This window comes from Rhamphochromis longiceps, linkage group LG20 (genome assembly GCF_057381845.1).
Source record: "Rhamphochromis longiceps isolate RC_006_pf linkage group LG20, R_longiceps_female_GT1.1, whole genome shotgun sequence".
Lineage (NCBI taxonomy): Eukaryota > Metazoa > Chordata > Actinopteri > Cichliformes > Cichlidae > Rhamphochromis > Rhamphochromis longiceps.
The window spans coordinates 30,120,321-30,141,317 of record NC_140576.1 but is presented as its reverse complement, the minus strand read 5'-3'; the positions used below and the strand labels follow the sequence as shown (position 1 = coordinate 30,141,317).

At 39.0% G+C, this 20,997-nt stretch overlaps 1 protein-coding gene across 5 annotated transcripts; it reads left to right on the top strand.

The window, feature by feature from the left end:
- Positions 1-2,636: 2,636 nt before the first annotated feature.
- On the top strand, positions 2,637-20,190 carry LOC146645600 (mitochondrial carrier homolog 1-like). Of its 5 annotated transcripts, none has more exons than XM_085394100.1 (13): positions 2,637-2,707; positions 2,884-3,036; positions 8,012-8,096; positions 8,180-8,286; positions 10,022-10,081; positions 10,987-11,044; positions 12,675-12,726; positions 12,858-12,917; positions 13,009-13,102; positions 17,707-17,754; positions 17,840-17,907; positions 18,778-18,853; positions 19,482-20,190. In XM_085394100.1, exons 1-13 carry the CDS (start codon positions 2,690-2,692, stop codon positions 19,545-19,547), a joined length of 945 nt encoding a protein of 314 aa, XP_085250226.1. In that variant the 5' UTR covers positions 2,637-2,689; the 3' UTR covers positions 19,548-20,190. The 5 variants fall into 5 exon arrangements, with proteins under 5 accessions (XP_085250226.1, XP_085250225.1, XP_085250227.1 ...); XM_085394099.1 differs by having other exon boundaries at positions 10,019-10,081; XM_085394101.1 differs by lacking the exon at positions 2,637-2,707 and having other exon boundaries at positions 2,762-3,036; positions 10,019-10,081.
- Positions 20,191-20,997: the final 807 nt, after the last annotated feature.

Genomic DNA, 20,997 nt, shown 5'->3' with positions numbered 1-20,997 from the left:
CTATCAGCAGATCCCTCCGAGTGCTTTGAGGGGTCTGCTGCATTGAAATCATTATAAATTATGATTCTGTGTTTAGCATCTACAACAATTTTAATACCATTTTTCTCACTCAGAATTGTGGATAATGCTGGGTGGAGACTCGTACTATCTTATCTTTCACATTCTTGCACACACACACACACACACACACACACACACACACACACACACACACACACACACACACACACAGACATCTGCCATTTCTCAAATTGCATTTCTCATTCAACACATTAATTAGATTTATACTTTGATTATATTTTGATTAGAGATGATTTACCTCTAGCAAAAGCACATATAGATGACATCTGTTTTAGCACGCTGTATCATTTCTAACATATAAATAAATGAACTGATTCTTATAAAGCACTTGTCTACTCTCTCAGGGCTCTCAAAGCACTTTGTAACACATGCATCATTCACTCAGGGATATTTGGCCTGCAGACTGGAGCAGATGATTCGTCTCGATGACCTGACCTGAAAGTTTCTATAAACATTTTCTCATGATTATTTCATGTTGGCTTAAAATAAAAATATCTCCCTCTGCTTGTACTGTAAATCCTTGTTAAAAACATACCTGGCAACACAATGGACAATGCCAAACAACAATGCCTTGTGTAACTGGGGCAACTCAGGGTTGAGTATCTTGCCCAAAGACACTTTAAGATGCAGACTGGAGGGACTAATCCAACAACCTTCAGAAAGGTGCACAGCCTGTCATGGCTGGCAGGTACACAGACGTACCTAATTAATTCAATTCAATTCAATTTTATTTATATAGCGCCAAATCACAACATAAGTCGCCTCAAGGCGCTTCATAGATACAGAGAAAAACCCAACAATCATATGACCCCCTATGAGCAAGCACTTTGGCAACAGTGGGAAGGAAAAACTCCCTTTTAACAGGAAGAAACCTCCGGCAGAACCAGGCTCAGGGAGGGGCGGCCATCTGCTGCGACCGGTTGGGGTGAGAGAAGGAAGACAGGATAAAAGACATGCTGTGGAAGAGAGACAGAGGTTAATAACAGATATGATTCAATGCAGAGAGGTCTGTTAATACATAGTGAGTGAGAAAGGTGACTGGAAAGGAAAAACTCAATGCATCATGGGAATCCCCCGGCAGCCTATGTCTATTGCAGCATAACTAAGGGAGGATTCAGGGTCACCTGGTCCAGCCCTAACTATATGCTTTAGCAAAAAGGAAAGTTTGAAGCCTAATCTTGAAAGTAGAGATAGTGTCTGTCTCCTGAATCCAAACTGGAAGCTGGTTCCACAGAAGAGGGGCCTGAAAACTGAAGGCTCTCCCTCCCATTCTACTTTTAAATACTCTAGGAACAACAAGTAAGCCTGCAGTGCGAGAGCGAAGTGCTCTAATAGGGTGATATGGTGTCCACAATTTCTCTGATCATTAATGGGAGCACTGCTGTTAATGGGTGAGGCTAGTAACTGTGCTTAAGGCTACTCAGTGAGTGTATAAGCTCAGCTTCAGGACGTAGGCAAATAGAACTAGGCATGCCCCTCTGACATCGGCATAATTAAGTCCCTAGCAAGTGATATTTAAAGAGTGACTCTTTAAATGGAGAGACGGTCGAGACTTCTCGTACTGGGGTTACTGGGAATTTAACAAGAGCCAGAGAAATTTAAAAAATAAATAAACAATTTTTTTTAGGTGAATTCTTTGAAATAAATAAATACAAAAATCTAAAAATGTAAAACATACATCTCATTGGTTGATTTGGTGTGAAAATTCTGCCTACATGACAAACGGTGTGGGAAAGAATAGGAAGCATAATAATAATAATACGTTTACTTATACTACTACTACTACTACTACTACTAATAATAATAATAATAATAATAATAATAATAATAATAATAATAATAGAGAATTCAGCTGACAGCAACATATAGTGAGATGTATTGCTTTGCAACCAATTACATTTTTTATTTGTTTTTGTTATCACTAGATTGATAATTTCCTGCTTCATCTCTTGTCCTTTTTACAAAAATGTTGCATTTTCCTTTTTATGTTTATCTAGTTTTTTTTTTTTTACTTTTGCACGATCTCATATTATTTGATAAATTGAGTTGCTTCGGGGATGTAACTGACTTTAAAAATCAAATAAACAAAAAACAAAAAAATAAAAACATTTGTTATGTGTTAGGTAAGTGAATGGATGGATGAGCTGACTGAGCCATGAACAGCACTGCTATTTTGAAGCATGGAAGGCTGATAGTCATGTATGTATGTAATTAGAAATGACCATATGCATACAACGTTTTTTTTTGTTTTTTGTTTTTGTTTTTTGTGGTTCCTGATTTCGTCAGGAATATTTAAAAAATAATGCATCATTTTAAAAAAAAGAAAAAAAAGAAAAAGAAAAATACTGCTACTAAAATAAAATAGTGAGAAACAGCGAGATTAAGTCCGTCCAATCGGCTTCTTCTAGATCCAGAATTAAATTAAGCACTATAAGAAAAAATATACCAGTTTATACGTTTTTAACCAGCATGCTACACAAGCCTTTCAATATTTATTATTTATTTCTAGAATTTAAGGCAGACTACCCAAGAGGCGCTGTTAATCTCTGTCCACGCTGACAGGAAGCTCTCTGGCTGTGGCAGATAAGAAGTACACGCACGTGTTTTTATGACTTCACGAGTTTTGGTAAGAGATAGCTATTTTTAGACAGAATACGTTGTGAAATCTGCTCTCACTCACGCCTGCATTTTACTCACTAGAAAACGTCTCCACTTAAACTATTATTCTGAAAAGCGGAAGTTGTTTTTGTTGTTTGATACACAACGCTAATGATTCGTCTCCCTCGTTCACGGTAACTAAAGATGGAGTCGCCAGAAAACCTGCATGGTCCAGCAGTCGGTGTCGCGCAGGATGCTACACCAACCACCGTGGACGTGGACACCGCAGTGTTTCTGCTGGGAGCGGGTGTAACAACCCTCACACACCCGCTGCTGTACGTCAAGCTGCTAATACAGGTAGCCGATGTAGCTAGCTAACAGTCATCATAGAGGCTGAATATGAATATACAGCTTCCGTGCTGTTTTTGGAAATATGTCAACTCATGCTTCTATTTACTCATTTAGCTTAGCAGTGAAATGTAATCGCTTGCTGTGGGTTACATTTATAACCGCTATGGGCAGAAGAGTCTATAGTGTTGTCTTGTTTTCCTCATCGATACGAAATTGCGTTTGACTTTTAAATCCGAGCCTCACCTCAAAAATACTGTAAATCTAAGCAGTTATTTCTGCTCCGTCGAACCATTTACAAATGTACTGTTTATACAGGTGGAAAGCTGCAGTCAGCTGAGACTGAAGATGCCACTAATGTTTCTCCCACTAAAACGTCCAGATGAACAGAATAAACTTTTTAGGATTTCCTTACCTGGATGATGCATCAAGACATTCTGTTGTGCTCATTCTGTAAAACCCTCCAAACTTAGAATGAACATCCAGCATTGTTTTAAACACTGAAAATGTATTGCAAAAGCTGGATGACAGGAAAAACTATAAGCCCCGAGTCCTGTAGTCAAAGACTCTGATGGCTCTACTGTGAGGTCCGTTTTCCATTTTCTCCAAATTTTAAACACACTTGACTTGGAACAAGCTACATCTTTATTTTGGGGCCATGCTTTTGTTTACTTAGCCAGATGTTACAACTTGTTAAGGTCTGCAAGCACCCTCTTTTCACTATTTTGAATAATTAGGTACATATATATATATATATATTAGGGGTGCAACGATATTCGTATCGATATTGAACCGTTCGATACAGTGCTTTCGGTTCGGTACGCATATGTATCGAACAATACAACATTTGTAATTTATTTTATCAATTTTCCTTCTGACGATGCTGTCTGTGTTGAGCGCTCAGTGAATCTGCATTCGACTACTCCGCCTAGGCTCGACAGTGCAGCCTAGGCGGAGTAGTCGAATGCAGATTCACTGAGCGCTCAACACAGACAGCATAGTCAGAAGGAAGAGCGCAGGGCAAGCTAGCGAGACAGAAGTTAAGCTCTCCTTGTAACAGGCAAATTGAACCTCATTCAGATCTGGCGTTTGGAATTATTTTGGTTTTCATGTGACGTATGACCCTGAAGGTAAGCGAGTCATGGACTAAAGTAAAACAGTATGTTGGATGTGCCATGCAATGCTCAATTACATTGGTGTGAACTAGTGTGTTAGCGCAGTTAGCTCATTAACTTGTTGGCCAGAGATTTGCCATGTTGTGGCGTTAAGGTCATTTCAACGAGATCAACCTGAAAGCACTAGTGGGAACACAACGAATATGACTGCACATTTACGCCGACATCATCCTAGTGCAAAGACAAAAACAACAAGCATGCTACTAACTTTAGCCGAGTCATTTAGACAGCTGTTAGCACATGATTCTCCTTATGCTGCTGAGAATATAGCCCAGAAGAAGCGGATAGTATAGCTTTTATTTTGGAAAGAGACATTTCTCTGTAATAAACTCTCTTTTCCAAAGATGAGTGATTCCTCAATCAGATACAGGGCTCGCAATATCGCTAGCCCGACGTCCCGGAGCTAGCGATTTTTTCAGTCGGGCTACCAAAATCTATCTCTGCCCTGCCCGTCGGGCTATTGTAGGAAGGAAAAATATATGTCAATGCTTTTGCATTCTTTCAGAAATGTAGCTGGGTAATTATGTCATTGGCATCGGTGAGCCACTGTCAATATGTGACATATTGAAATCGTGTTTGAATTTGCGCTTGTTTTTTTGCTTTCACTTTGCAATCTGCGAACTGTGTATAGAGAGCGACAGCACTGATTGGTGAGTGATGATAATTTGTGCACCAATTCCTCTGACATCGTCTTATTAATCGTTAGCTTACTATGCAAACATGACAAGTGAAATCTCCCGCAGCAAGCTTAAACATGTGAGAGGTTGATCGCGCAGAGAATCGCTGAGCTTATGTGAGTGCGTGTGTAAAAGCAGCAGGATATATATTTTAGTTCTGCTGAGCCAAATAAGACAGGTCAGGGTGAAGAAGTGACAGCCAAAGAAAAGCTTACCACAAAACGGAGAAGTTATGACAAATCAGACTATAAGGCAAAAAGAAAGTGCAGCTTTATGGTTTCATGGACAAAAGAATTTCTGTGGCTGCAATATGATGAGCTAAATAACCAGGGCTGCACATAAGTGGTCCGCAGGTGCGCATTCGCTGTCAAAATAAAAAACACGCACAAGGGTTAGGGTTAAATTTAAAAACTGTACTTTTGAGTTAAAACATATATATTTATAATTTTAATAAATGACAAATAAAAAATGCATGAACATTTTTTTTGTATCGAAAAAATATCGAACCGTGACACCAAAGTATCGAACCGAACCGAACCGTGAATTTTGTGTATCGTTGCACCCCTAATATATATATATATATATATATATATATATATATATATATATATATATATATATGTATGTGTGTATAGATAGATGGGTATAACTCCCTGCTCCCCCCTGCGGGTGGTCTATCCTTCAAGCTCGGATCCTCTACCAGAGGCCACTTCCTTTATCTGTTGGTGGTACATACCGTGCTGGGGCCTGTCCTTCCATGATTTTATGAGAGAGATAATCTCTGAATAATACTTAAATCTATTAGCCAGAACTAACCAACCAAGTCGGTGATGCCATGTGGCACAAGATGGCGCTAAACGTGTTCTGCTTTTGAAAGCAGGTCTCCTAAATGAACCTTTACTCTTGTAGTGTTTCATGTTCACTTTAATTAAAGCAATGTGATTTGTTTGGGGCCTCTTTAATGAAGCCAGTTCTTAAACATAAAATAGCTTCGATCCACTGCAGATGCTTGTGATGGACGACCTGTCCAACGTGCACTTTGGGTGTCACTCTGTGACAGCTGGGTTGAACTGCGTGGACTGATAGTTTTGTGTCACATCTGTAGTTTGAGGATGTGCTTTCAGAGTTTTTACTGTGTTTTACTTTATTCAAATCAAGGTTGGTGATTCCATAACTTTTGATAGGACTGTAGACTGTACACCTCACAGTCATTAGATTTCAGCGATCGCCTGTGAAATATTTTTGAACTCATGTGCCCAACAGCTCTCTTCACCATCTGTATTTAAGATTTATTTAAGTTTTTTTCAGTGCAGACTTTAATGTGAACATGCTGTTCTGGCACACTGATGTCCAAAAACGTGGAAATTTTACACTGATTTTTCTTCTAGCTTGTCATCTGTAAACCACATCACTTAACATGATTGGTCCTTTATTGTGATTTTTGCCTCTAAATAACAGCAAAACAAATTTAGTTGTTCTACACTTTATCTAGTTATTGGTGATTCTGCTTTAATCGTCTTTCAGGCGTCAGAGCAGATGACATTGAAGGAGACATGAATCTGCTGGTTCAGGATAAATATAGATTCAGTAAAATCAGAATTCATGTTGGCAGTAATGACACTGATCACATCAATTGGAGGTCACTACAATGAATATTGAATTGGTGTGTAACTTTGCAAAGCAGTGTCAAACAGTTTTTTTTCTGATTAAATCCCTTGAATTAGATTATCTAATGAACCCACTCTGAGCTAATGCTGAGTTTTCAGATCTTGTGAGGAAGAAGGTTGGAGAGACAGTGAGCACAACTGGATCTGAAGATGTACTCATCCTTTTGTTCCGTGTTGATTGGAAATCCAGATCCTAACCCAAACCCGGATTCTTTCATCTAACACCGGAAAAATAAGCAAAAGGGTAAAAAACAAAAACAAGCCAGTGTGCAGGTTCACAGTGTGGACAGCATCCCAACATCCCTTTAGTGTCTTTGCTGGAATTTTCAACTGTGAACTGTTCCAGTCAGCTTAACTGCTTATCTTGCAGAAGACAAAGGGATAAACCCTGAATCTCTTCTTCACCTAATTTTTATACCTCTGTTACAGAATGGCACAGCTTCTCAGGTGACATCTGGCCTCACCCATTGTGACATCCAGTCATGTGGTTGACAACTGATCAGCCACCCTTATCATTCTCTCTCTATCTGTTTGACTTTTCCACATAGCTGATATAAACCAAAGTTTAAACCTCCATCCACCCATTTCCTTCTGCTGATCGAGGCAGCAGCCTAAGCAGAGAAGATCGCACACAAACATTTGTACAGAATACACAGCACACTTACACACTGTATTTAAGAAGTCAGACGTCCTTTTAGATTAGTGCCTCGTTGGTGTCACTCACTCCCACACACGTCACATCTTTTCCACACACACATGAACACTTACTTTCCAAGGTTGTTTCTACACAGCTTCTCAGTAAGAGGACTGTGATTGGAATCATTGTTATAGATTATATTTTCTTATTCATGATATTGGTCAAAGCTACACCTGATTAGACTCTGATTAGCTTTAAGCTATAATTAACTATCAGCAAAAACACATGTGTTATGGTTCAACACCTGATTCAGAGTCACACTGCTGCAGTCGTATGCAGACGCTAATCTGCACGGGCCAAATCTGGATCATGTCTGCAAAAATCCAGCCATGAGAATAATTTTCATACTCAACCCATTTCTCATTTGACATATTAGTCAGACGTGTACTTTGTTTTATGTCTTGATTAAGAATAAAGCTGATTTACTATTAGCAAAAGCACATCCAGATAAACTGGTTTTTATTGAGGGCGGCGTTTTTATTCCAAAAGGCAAATTGATGACACGTTGCTGAGATGGTCATCTTTCTTTAATTTCATCTCATTCAGTGTTTACATTTTTTACTCTTTCATTTTGGCTCATTATGTCTGTTTTTCAAAACCTGAATTGTTCTGTCTGTCACTGATTTAAAATAATGATTTAAATGTATTTTGGTCAGTTGTTTAAGTCGTCCAGTCTGTTCTTGGAAAGCAAACACCCGAAGCTGTAGTTGAATAAAAGAAAATGGTCATGTAGAGAATCTGTTTAATTGAAACTGCTGTTGTCTCCAGGTGGGACATGAGCCTCTTCCCCCGACTGTGGGAACAACTATGTTTGGAAGGAGAGTTTTATACCTGCCCGGCTTTCTCTCTTATGGTGAGTGAAGTGGGATTAATGGATGACTTATCGTCTAACTGGACAAAGCATGAACATTTTACAGGACATGAATTTGTTTTCAGCGCAGCATATTGTGAAGGTGGATGGAAAGAGAGGACTTCTTCGTGGCCTCTCACCACGTATTGTATCCAGTGCCATCTCTACTGTGGTGAGGAGCAAAGTTAAACAGGTAAGCAGGAAATGAGATTAAGATGGTACAAAGGGTACAACCCTTCTTGCTAAGATGAATAAGCAGATGTTTCTCTATAGCTGGATCCATCAGAGGTGCCTGTATAAGTCATTTGAATTAGCAGTTCTGACAGTGTGACCTCCATCAAGAATCTCTGTGATTCAACTTGAACTTAACATTAAACTGTTAAAACTGTTAAAAATTCCCTTTGTTATCTTTAGATTTCAACCTGGACAAGCTGGAGTATTGTATTGATTGTAACTCTTTAAAATCTGAAAGATAAAGAACAAAAACGGAGCTGCATATGTTCTATATGTTCTATTGCAAAGGCTTATACAGAAGCACAATGATGATAGCCAATGATGAGGGCACGCTCTGTACTTTACACAGAGTGTGGGAACCAAACTGTTAAACAGCTGATATTAGACTTTCCTTACCAGCCTTCGTATTAAAAACGAATACGTATAAACACTACACTCTGACTTTTCCCATACTGCAGTGTTACTGAATTATTACTTTAACATGCTGCTGAATGTTTCACGTCACAGTGTTTCAGATACAGCACAGGGTCACTGTGCTTATATTTATGTGGCCCCAGCAGGGCCATGCTGCAAATAAGATTTTGCCCTGTGTATTTAAATGCCTCTAAAACAAGAGGCATTTGCCAAGTGTGTGAAGATTACAGGCACTCGTCTGACACTATACTGCACTAACACAAGTACAGTTTTATGAAATGAAATCAAATTGTCATTGTTTTCCAAAAACCTGTGGATGGAATTTAAGATGATTAAAACTCGAGACATGCCTGTGGTCTCAATGATCTGTAATTGGCTGAAACAGCTCGAACAGGAAGTGATTTATTTACTGCCACCTTATTATTAAAGCTAAATTAATAATATTCAGTGTTGAATAGAAACCTTGGGTTTTTATCGTTCTCCTGTATGAATCACTAACAGCAAGCTCTCCCAGCTTTGCAGGCTGCTTTTGTCTGGAGGAAAGTCTCCTGAATCAGTGGGATGCCATTTCCAGTGTTTGTGTTCCCTTTTTGTTGTGATGTCCTGACAGAGGACAAGTTATTTCAGGTTTCATGCCAATGTTGTGCTAATGTTTTGGGTTTTTTTTTTCTTTAAATAATATTTTTAATTTGGTTTTTATTGCTGCTCAGTGTTGTTGTCATTACTGGTTCAGTTTTTGACAAAAGCACATTCAAAGCTTTTTCCCATTCAGTGAATTTTCATAATGATAATAATCCTCTGCTGTCACATTGCTGTAACATATGGATTTTCAGCCAGGGCACAGTTTGATAGCAGAAGTGTTACAATAGGAATCAATTTCAATTCCTTTTTATTATCAATTAATTCATTTTTGCCTTTCATGTAAACATGGTCTGTAATTTTCTGTAATCTTGCTGCAGTTTGTAGTCAAAATATTAGTGAAGTTCAAAGGACTTACATGTTGTTTATTTGTTACCAGTTACAAATAAGAACAGCTGATGTGCTTGAATAGGCCTTTGAGAGATGACAGGCAGTAAAGTGTAATCACTGTGCTCACGCATATGATTTTATTTAAAACATGCATAAGAATTTGTGGTTCTGCAAAAATAAACTTGGGTTTTTAAGTGATTGTGCAGGTGGAGCTGTAGATGATTGATGTTGTCGATGAATGTTATGTTCTTTAAATATCTGATTACACAATAGTGTGTTTTGAAGGGTAATCGGAGTTCTTTGTTCAGCAGATAGACGTCCTGTTTAAGAAGGGCGACCAGCAGAATTCACTCAGGAAAGTGGTCAAAGAGGTGAGACAACTCTGTGAGGGCTGTTCTTCACTTCTTTCATTTTGAGTGTAGCTGAACTGATGTACAAATGTTTCCTTATTCATAAGTTGTGAAAAAGACAGAATACGATGATTTGAAAATCATTTAAGCCCTAAATTTAAAGGGTAAATGGTTCAATGATGATCAGTATCAAATGCTGTAACTGATAGATTTGGTTTTATTTGAAAACAATATTGGATCCTTTTTGATTAATCAATGTATTTCCAGAAAATTGTGAGGGCACAGCGTAAAACCTGAAATGTGGTATCATGCCACAAAATAAAAACCTTGCAAAACATCTTAGAACTAGTTACTACAAGTTTTCCACTACTTCCTACTGGACCTGGTTTTTAAGGTTTCCCATTGGTTTCCCAATTTGCAAATTAATGATCAAGAAAAATGACCTCAACGCCCACTGTCCGTCAGTAGTGCTAATTATAGTCATTATAAAAAAATGTAATATTTATAACTTTATACTGTTTATATATGGGGAAACCTGCCGTCATTTGCAGGACCGTAAATGGACCAAAAGCGAGTTGGACCTCCTTTTGCCTTCAGAATTGTCTTAATTCTTCATGGCAGATTTTCAACCAGGTCCTGAAAGGATTCATCAGAGATTATGTTCCTTAAAAAATGCCAAAAAGTGTCTAGAAACAACCTTCATCCCTAAAATACTTTTTTGAGAAACCAAATGTTGGTAGGGACCAGAAATTGTGCATAATTCCTGTTAGGAAGTTCTTATATTTTCCCTGGAATTTCTCTGGGCAAATTTGAGACAGGCAAGTGGTGATCAAGTGAAAAATCTGGAAAGCAGAGGATATTTGTAGACATTGTCTTGCTATTTCTGGCTTTGAAAAACGTTCTCTTTACATTGCTTTGTCTCCCAGACCTCACATGAGATGATCATCCAGTGCCTGTCCAGAGTAGCCACCCATCCTTTTCATGGTATGTCAGCAACCGGAAATGTTTATTCTGCCATGAAACATTTCTTTTGAGTAAATAAAAAAAGCTAGGCAGAGATTAGTAAAATAAAATAGTGCTGCAGTCACCTTACAGGAAGAGATTTCCTGGTTTGAACTCCAGCTCCTGAGCGTCCAATGGGTTCTGTGGCTCCGCCCACAATCTAAAGAGACGCATGTTTGTGAGTCTAAAGTGAATGTAGGTCTGAGGTAGATAAAGTGCTCAAAGTTTATAGAACAAAGCACTCTGTCAACATATGATTAAAATGTGACTGTATTCTAAATAAATGTGTGTCGTCAGTATAACTAAAAAAAGTACTGTGTTCTTTTTCTGTTGTTTTTAACTACTGATTAAGTATTTTCAGTGTTGGGAAGGTTACTTTTAAAATGTATTCCATTACAGAATACAGAATACATGCCCCAAAATGTATTCTGTAACGTATTCCGTTACGTTACTCAATGACAGTAACGTATTCTGAATACTTTGGATTACTTAATATATTATCATGCTTTTTACAACAACGTGAATGTACTATTGCTGTGATTTATTACTATTACTGAAGGTCCGCGACTCCGAACTGTAGTAAAGGGACCTCTGACTAATACGGCGGGGTCCCTGTCGGCTCGTAGTCGAAAAATAGCTTTACTTTGTTGTGTGGGTCAACTTTTCTTGCAAGAGACAGAGAGAGGCGTTGAAAGGCTGCTCCAACGGAACTTATTGTTTTCGGAGGAAAACACGAACACGGTGTACAGTCGAGTCTTAATAGCTTACTTACAACTGGGCTCGTCAGGCACTCTTCTTGGCTGAAGTGGTTATTATTATATTTACATGCTTCCAGCTCCCGTTTTTCCTCGATGACAACTCGTACCTTTCCACTCCCCTTTTTCTCCCTCCTCGCGCTCACAGACCCATAACGTGTATGGCAGTCCATTCTCCCTGCAACACGGACTACACTGCCCATGATGCTACATTCTTTAGAGCTATGCTTGTAGCATTCTGCCTGTTAGCTTAGCACAACAACAACAACAACGAAAAGGCGCTCTCTCACCCAGGAAACACACAGTCGCAGAGAGAGAGCGTAACCCTGTAACCATGGCAACCGTAACGCTGCCGCCTGGAACAACAGAACGTAGCTGTCAAACAAAACCCAAACAGTCCTGACCCGCGACAAAATGAAACAGGAAAGTACCGCAGTGTAATCCATTTATTTCAACAAAGTAACTGTATTCTGAATACCACCTTTTTAAACGGTAACTGTAACGGAATACAGTTACTCATATTTTGTATTTTAAATACGTAACGGCGGTACATGTATTCCGTTACTCCCCAACACTGAGTATTTTTAATTGAATTCTGTCTTTACTGCGTGCTTTGGAAATTTGTAACTCCTTTTAATGCCTGATTGTGAACAGTGGCCTAAAATGTGAAGGTAGTGATTTGAGTCGTCACATGAAGCAGGAATCTCATGTTGGACTAACAGACTTGTTTACATATTGAACTATTCTGAGGCATCAATCTTTGTTTGCAGTTTACAGTATGTAGCATGTTCCCAGTCCTCATGAAAGTGTTATGTTGTCTGAATGAAATGATCTGATAAACCTTTCTGCGTTGGCAGTTATGTCGGTACGCTGCATGGCTCAGTTTGTTGGCAGAGAAGTCAAGTATGGGTAAGACTTTGGTTTATACATAAATTTCATACAAGTGTTTTGTAGATGAAGAAAGTGGATTAAAAGAAATATTCTACACTCACATCTACATAAAAAAGCAAGATGATATTAAAGGTCTGTCTGATTTTTAGTGGGATGCTCAGCTGTATGGTCAAGATTTTCAAGGAGGAAGGAGTTGCTGGCTTCTATGTGTGAGTCATGCTTTTATTAGTACAGTCTGTCCTGCTCAGATATCGTGATCTTTCACCTCCAACCATCATAGCAGTGTTTGTGTGTTTGCAGTGGTCTCATACCGCATGTCCTGGGAGAGGTTCTGTTTCTGTGGTGTTGTAATCTCCTGGCTCACTTTATTAACACCTATGCTGTGGATGAAAGTGTAAGTCTGTCACCTTTACCTATTTCAACAAGCTTTGACAATAAATATAATTTTATAATAGTACTGTATTTTTATTAGGAAAACTATTGTATGTTCTAGGTGGGCACTTGAAGAGCATGTTCAACACCCGCTCTACCTCCTGAGCCACGCCTACCTTTGAGGTTGTGCCTCAGAAGGTAGAGCGCCCTTATTTTCCACAAAGCAAAAAAACAGAATTTAAAATGTAGTCAAAATGCAAAAATTAGATAACATTAAGTGGCTCAAGTGTAATGGACAGTACAGTGCAGTAAGGGGGATTAAACAATGGGAGGTTGCACACTTGACAGATTAACAGATGAATCTCTGTATTATACGTATTATCCTGTTCATGTGGTATCAAAGATTTCCTGTGTACATTCAAAAACATACCGTAAGAGCTACAATGTGACAAACAAAAGAGCTCTCATGCAACTTTAAAATTCCTGTCATAATTTAAAATCTGTTAATATAATCCAATTTGTATCCCTTCAACAAAATAAGACCAGATTCCTGTCAACGGAGCAAAGGCCCGGAAGTACACCGGAATATTATAACACTTAATTTAGAAAGAAATCTAAACTTTATATAAATGATTGCAAATCTTAGAAATCTATTTGGCCAATGCTGCTAATCATACAAAACACAAAATATTTTCTTAAAGTTGACACTGGCTATCCTGATGTGATAATGGACTTGCACTTATATAGTGCTTTTCTGCTCCACTTGGCCCATTTCCACACACACAATCTTACAAGTACATTTTTCTATGTCTGAGTGCTTTCTATAGAAAAATATATTTTTGACATCTGACGTTATTAGCCATTTCAGGGTCAAAACTCTTCTTTAAAGAGTTAAAAATGGTCTTTTATCTTCTATAAAATGATAGGTTTGGCTGTTCTCCCAGATGTTCCAATCAAATTTAACACTGAGGCATCCATGAAAAAGAGGATTCACAAGGTTCAAAGAAAGTTATCTCACTGAAAATGATATGCCATGTTCTGACTGAAGGATTTATAAAAACAGCTAAAAGTTGTAGCTCTGCTATCACTATGAATATAATACAAGAAACAAAACATTCTCATCTTAATGTAACAGTTGAAGTCTTAGTTAGTCGAGTGGTTCAGGGGGTTGGGAAGCTCATCTTGTAATCGGAAGGTTGTAAGTCTTGGTCGTATTGGTCGTTGTGTCCTTGGGCAAGACACTTCACCTACCACCTACTGGTGTTGGCCAGAATGGCCGATGGCGCGATATAGCTGCCTTGCTTCTGCCCCAAGGCAGCTGTGGCTAAAACTGTAGCTTGCCTCCACCAGTGTGTGAATGTGAGAGTGAATGAATAGTGGAATTGTAAAGCGCTTTGAGGATCTCGAAAAGCGCTATATAAATGCAATCCATTATTAGTCTGAGAGTCCTTTTTTTTTTCTTTTCTTTTCTTTTTTTAAAATTTCAACATTCAAATATTTGGCGTCTAGCGGACTGTGAGCCCATGGATTCTAATTACATCGTAAGGTTTTAAAAACTGAGCTTAAAAATGCAGTGCACATGAATAGTGCTAATAAAAAAGCAGAGAGGCCTACAGTGAACATAGATTATTTTTAAGGGTTTTTTTAGTATTGTTTGTATTAAAACAAAATACAAAGCATTACAATACATGAAAAAGACAATAGCATTAAAAAAGGAGGAGTTTGGACCCAGAGGCAGGGTTGTTACATCATCACTTAACAAGTGGATAGTCTCATAGACAAAAAGCTAAGCTAGTGTTTATGGCAGAGGTATTATTATCATCATCACCAGCTAGTCAAAAGCCTGGGCTAGGCTAATGACAAAGTTGCCTTATTGCAAATAAACAACATACAGAAGAGGCACACTTGATACATGCAGACCATTAAGCAGTGTTGGAACACACTGTGGTACCATACGCTCGAAAGCATCAGTTGAACAGAAAGTAGTGTGATGGTACAAGAATGGTGAGAAAAAGGTGATTAACAATGGAAGAGAGACAGACCTTCATATAAATGTCGGTCTGTCCTACAGAGAAACTGCAAAGAAAGTCAAGGTGTCAGTGAGTTTAGTTTCCTTCAGCATCCAAAGGCTCAGAAACAAACTGACAGGAAGAGGTCTGCAGACCCAAAGACACGACTCAATCAGAGGACAAGTTTCTGAGAGTTAACAGCTGTGTGATAGGCGGCTCACAGGACAACAGCTTCAAGCACAGCTTAATAGTGGTCGTCGTAAGAAAGTCTCAGTTTCAGCTGTGAAGAGAAGACTTTGAGCTTCAGGTTTGACAGGACGAGTTGCAGCAAGAAAGCCAGACGTCAGAATAAGACAAAGAGGCTTGGCTGGGACATGAAATACCACCATTGGACTACTGAAGACTGGAAGAAGGTATTATGGACTGATGGATCAACATTTGAAACCTTGTGTTCATCACACAGGATCTTTGTGGTCGAGTAGGTAAAGGATGGTTCCACAGTGTGTGGTGTCAACCGTCAAACATGGAGGAGGAAGTGTAATGGTCTGGGGCTGTTTGCTGGATCCAGGGTCGGTGACTTGTACAGAGTGAGAGGCTCCCTGAACCAAAACACGTACCACAGCATTGTGCAGCACCATGCAGGACCCTCTGGTATGAGCCTAGTTGGTCAAGGCTTCATCCTACAGCAACATAAAGACCCAAAACATAGATCCAAGCTGTGCCAGAACTACCTCAGGAACAAAGAACAAGGTGGTGAGCTTGAAAACATGGAGTCCAGCACAGTCTCCAGACTTAAACCCCATCGAGCTGGTTTGAACTGGACAGAAGAGTGAAAGCAAAGCAACCTACAAGGTCCACGTTTATGGGAACTTCTGCTACAGATATGGGAGAATATTCTATTTCTATTGTAGAAAGAAGCCACGACTGTCTTCAGCTGTTATATCTGCCAAAGAAGGCTACTCTGATGGGTTAAAGGTTAGAATACACTTTGGTCTATAAACTGATTCCATGATTTCTTTTTTAACTCCAATTACTTATTTGTGCTATGCTTTCATTTCAGAGTGCAATCAGACAATAAACTGCGTAATTTTCAATAAAGAACTTGAAAATGTGGTGTTCTAAAACTTGTTACTGGTAGTTTATGAGGATTGCTGTGAAATTTTAGCTTCATATACTAGTTGTCTTTTGCATTTTACCAGATAGGTTTATTTTTTTAATTACCCATTACTCAGACATTTTTATATATGTCTCCTATAATACATACAGTACATCTGGAAAGTATTCACAGAGCTTCATTTGTTCCACATTTTGTCATGTTACAGCCCTATTCATTGTTCACTGCAAAATGTTAAATACAATAACCTATAAAAGCAATTGCTTGAAATTCTTGCAAATTTATATTCATAAAGAGAAAAATATAACAAGTACTTAAATATTCACAGCCTTTGCTTAATACTTGAAACACCTTTGGCAGCAATTACAGCCTCATGCCTCTTTGAGAGTGATGCTACAAGCTTTGCATACCTATTTTTGGGCAGCTTATTTCCCATTCTCCTTTGTGGAACCTCAGCTGGGGAGCAGCAGTGCACAGCCATTTCTCTCCAGAGGGTTTCAGGCAGATTTCAGTCTGGGCTCTGGCAGGGCCAGACATTCACACAGTAGTCAGGCAGGTTCTCATGTGTCTTTTACTGAGAAGTAGGCTTCACCCTGGCTACTTGGAGTACAGGCATGGTTGTTTCTGAAAGCTTCTCCTCTCTCCACAGAGCAATGCTGGGAGCTCTTTACTAGAGTGCCCATCGGGTACTTGGGCACCTCCCGAATAAGGCCCTTTTACCCAGATCATGTAGATTGACATGGTCAGACAGTTCTGGTGGTTCCAAACGTCTTCCATTTACGGACAATGGAGGCCACTGTGCTCATTAGAACCTTCAGTGCTGCAGAAATCTTTCTGTAGCCACCCTCAGATCTGTGCCATGATACAATCCTGCCCCTGAGGTCAATTCCTTGGTCTTTATTGATTACAAAATCATCCAGTGATCTATAGTGTCCGGGTACCATGCACATGTTCATATGTCTTATCAATATTTCATTCCTCTGCAGCCCATCCTGTGAGAGTGGTGGTCCCACAGTAAACCCACTTAGCTTTTTCATGCTGATCCTTGCCAGGCTGTGAGCTCAGGCTTGGCCAGCAGACGTTCACCCATAAGCCTCTATCCTGTTCCTGGTGACAGGGTAGGATCCCCGCTGACCCTGTCCCGAGCAGGCTACATTGAACCTTTATTAGATTTATTATACTGCGTAGGGTGTCTGGCTCCTCACCCAGGACCAGTTTGATTTCGAAGACCCTACCAGTAGCAAATTGCACTTGACAACAAAGCTTCTGGGATTACTGGAGCACACAAACCCATCACCCTCACACACCAAAAACAAAAATGATGAATGAAAGAAAACGTGTAATACCGGTGTTTCAGAGACACTTGTATATGCTTACATGGTAATTTGTTGTTTATTATACAAACGATTGTAACTATTGAACTTTAAGTGCATTAGTTTTAGTTTCTGGAAACATGTAAATTCCTTCAATAACATTTCCCCCTCTCTTTACATTTCTTTGCAGTTCAGTCAGGCCTCTGCAGTGAGAAGCTACACTAAATTTGTGATGGGCGTAAGTTCTCTCTTCAGACCATGAAAGGTTTCTCCTGTATGTCATAATTCAGTAATAATGCAGTGTGCGTTTTGTGCCTCATTAGATTGCAGTAAGTGTCCTTACATATCCATTCATGCTGGTTGCTGATCTTATGGTGGTAAACAATTGTGGGTGAGTCATTAAGCTAAACACAGTTATGAACTTAAAATGTAATATTGATTTAAACCTGATGCCGTAGACTCTTTCAAGGTTTATAATTAGCTTTTTATCGCACTCATATTAAATGGTTTCAGCGATTGTTTTTTTTTCTCTCACCAACTTGAAACATGATGCTGTGATTGCAGGTCTGTGGAATACAAAAGAATAAAAAGACAAAAGTTGCACAAACCTTCTGGAAAAGGTTAAATTTAGTCAACAAAGATTAGAGAAACTGGAGCTCATATCATTTATAACTTTTTAAGGGTAATTTCAATCAGATGGCAGTTGGATTCCTGATCTCATAGATTTTTTTCATACAATGATTAAGAACAAAGTGGTGAAATTCTAAATGAGGAACTTCCTGTTTTTCATATGACTGCCACATACATGTTTTCTAGCAGCTTAGATTTATATATATATACTACGAAGGAAGGGCTTTAGTATGTGCTTTCCAGGTTATGTCCAATAATTTCAGCAGAACTGAAGTTGTAGAAATATTTCAAGGACCACTGGTAGACAAAGGACAAGCACCAGTGCTCATAACAAAAGTTAAAGTTTTAAATATGTTTACAGATTCCTCCATGAACTGCTCTTGTGTTACCATGTAGGCATTGATTGGAGTCTGACAGCATTTCCAAATCACTAAAGATCTCGAAATCTGACTAATGTGAGGCTCATACAATAAATGGTTCATCATTTTTACACTTGAAGTTTGTCTCCAGAACAGGGGCTTTTTGTGCTACATTAAAGTCTTTATTATGTTTACAGTAAATATGCTTTTAATATTTTTTTGCAAAATAATCGCTGATGCTTCAGTCTGACTGCTGAGCTTTGTCTTGTCAGACTGGCTGCAGGACTTCCTCCTCTGTCGCCCGTCTTTAGCTCCTGGCTGCACTGCTGGAATCACCTGAGCAACAAGGTACACTCACTATGTCACATGGCATTTGATTCCTTAATGCCATTTTATTATTCCATGACCAATTCACTGGAACTCAAAATAGAGGTAATAGAGATGCTGATGGATGCAGAAGCTTTAGGAATGTTCAAATTAACAATCTGTAAAAGAAGGAATGCACTGGCTGGTTCAGCAACACCAAAAGGCCTGAAATACCACAGAAGACAACTGAAGAGGTAGAATTCTTCCTTAGATCAGAAAAAACATTCACAGTATGTAGCCATGTCAAGAAAGGAGGTAGTCGGTCTATCACTGTCAAAATCTATAATCAAGAAACACCTTTGTGAAGATAAATGCAGAGGGTTCACAAAAAAGTGGAAACCACTTGTACACTACAGTAGGATAGTGGAGAGTAAGCAGGACACTGCCTGTCAAATAGGGTGGAGGTAGTGATGCAGCATGTGCATGTATGGATGCCAAGGGAACAGGTCACTTGCTGATAGAAGTAGCAGGGTGAACTGCGACGTGTACAAGCCTATGCTCTCTGCTCAGGCAAAGCATACTGCAAAAGCCAGTCAGAAGACCAGAGCTGGAGTTCCCCAGTGCACTATATATTTTCCTATATTCCTTCTCTTTGTCTCCCTCACGCCAGGGTCACCTCTTTAGAGGATCCAGTTTCTTTTTCCGCCGAGTGCCCTTGACCTCCATCGAGGACTAACATGGTCATCGCCACCACCTGCTGGGATGTTCTTCACCTTTTGCTCAGAAACATTTTCCAAAGATATCGATCCCTTCCTTTGTCATCAGCCTGCTGTATCCATCCAGACAGCTGGAGCAGCAGAACCTTTTTTGAAGTATGAGAAGCACATTCATTGTTATGATTATACCAGCTTCTACTCCTTTCCTCCCTGCTTCCAAACAATGCACCAACTATGGGCACCGTTTTGTTGCTGAGACTCACAAAGACATTTTAGAAATGATTCTCACATGAAATGATTTATTTGACTGACTTGCAGTGAGAACAGTACTTCCAAATTGCACCAATATGTTTGTTGGTACCTCTGCTATAGTCTGCAGCACTTTAAACATCTCTGGTTGTTTTAAAACTTGTCATTTTGCTTGATTTTAGATGTTATTAATCCACTCCAGTGTTGCAGCTGAACAGATGATCTGTTTTCAGTTTCTTTGCAATTAAAAACCTCTGTCTTTTTCTTGATGTTGCTCTTGCAAACTGAGTAAAGAGGTAATGCTATTTTTTTAAGTAAAAAATATTTTCTTTAAAAGAGGTTGGAGAAATGTATGAAAGTCAAGAAGCTCAAGATATTATATATGCCAGAGTCTAATAAAACGGAGAAATATGATTTTGAAGTTTGTACAATGTTTTCTTTTTTATCAGTCAGCCTTTAAACCTTTAAACCTGCCAATCGAGTGGTTTAAAAACCTGTTAACAGTCTGTTAGTTCTGAAAGCGTCCATGTTCGCTGATACATGTGACTGATAAATGAATTCTGCTTTATGTGTGTGACTCTAGTAACAACCCCACATGCCTGTTTTTATTGATAAAAAATAAAATCTTTGCCACAACAGTGTTCACTTCATATTCAAAATGTGAAATATTATATAAGTTGTATACTGATGCTTTAAGATCCAATCTTAAGCAGTAAATAAGAACATATTGAGGGTTACTAGATATAGAATAGTAGATATAGAATAATAGAATAGTAAAGAATAGTTCATTGCCTGGGCCACTTTTTTTTAACATGAATAAATAACTCACCGTTTTTCTAAGGCGACAAGTTTACATACTTTTTGAAGTTCTCTGAACTAATGAGGTTTTACAGTGATGAGCAGATAATCCATAGGTAAGTTTAACTATTCATTAGCTTTCTAACAGCCTGATATTCTGAGGCTTTGTAATATAAACACTGTAATAAAGGTTGCGAGCTTGAGTGCTACAGAACATCAGAGCTGATAATAAATTACGCCTGTAGTGTTCCCCCAACACAGGACGGCTCTGTTTAAAAAGTCCCAACCTCTGATCAATCAAGACTTTATTCGCCACATGCAGGTTGCCCTGCAGTGAAATGGGAGACACCCCCCCCCCCCCCCCCCCCCCCCCCACACACACACACACACACACAACACATATCACATGGGGTTACAGGTCGG

What these genes read in the sequence shown, in the direction of transcription:
- LOC146645600 (XM_085394099.1), top strand. An exon ending in GGCAGAGAAGTCAAGTATGG is followed by an intron (nt 12,727 to 12,857) that starts GTAAGACTTTGG and finishes TCTGATTTTTAG; the next exon opens with TGGGATGCTCAGCTGTATGG. An exon ending in ATGGTGGTAAACAATTGTGG is followed by an intron (nt 17,908 to 18,777) that starts GTGAGTCATTAA and finishes TTGTCTTGTCAG; the next exon opens with ACTGGCTGCAGGACTTCCTC.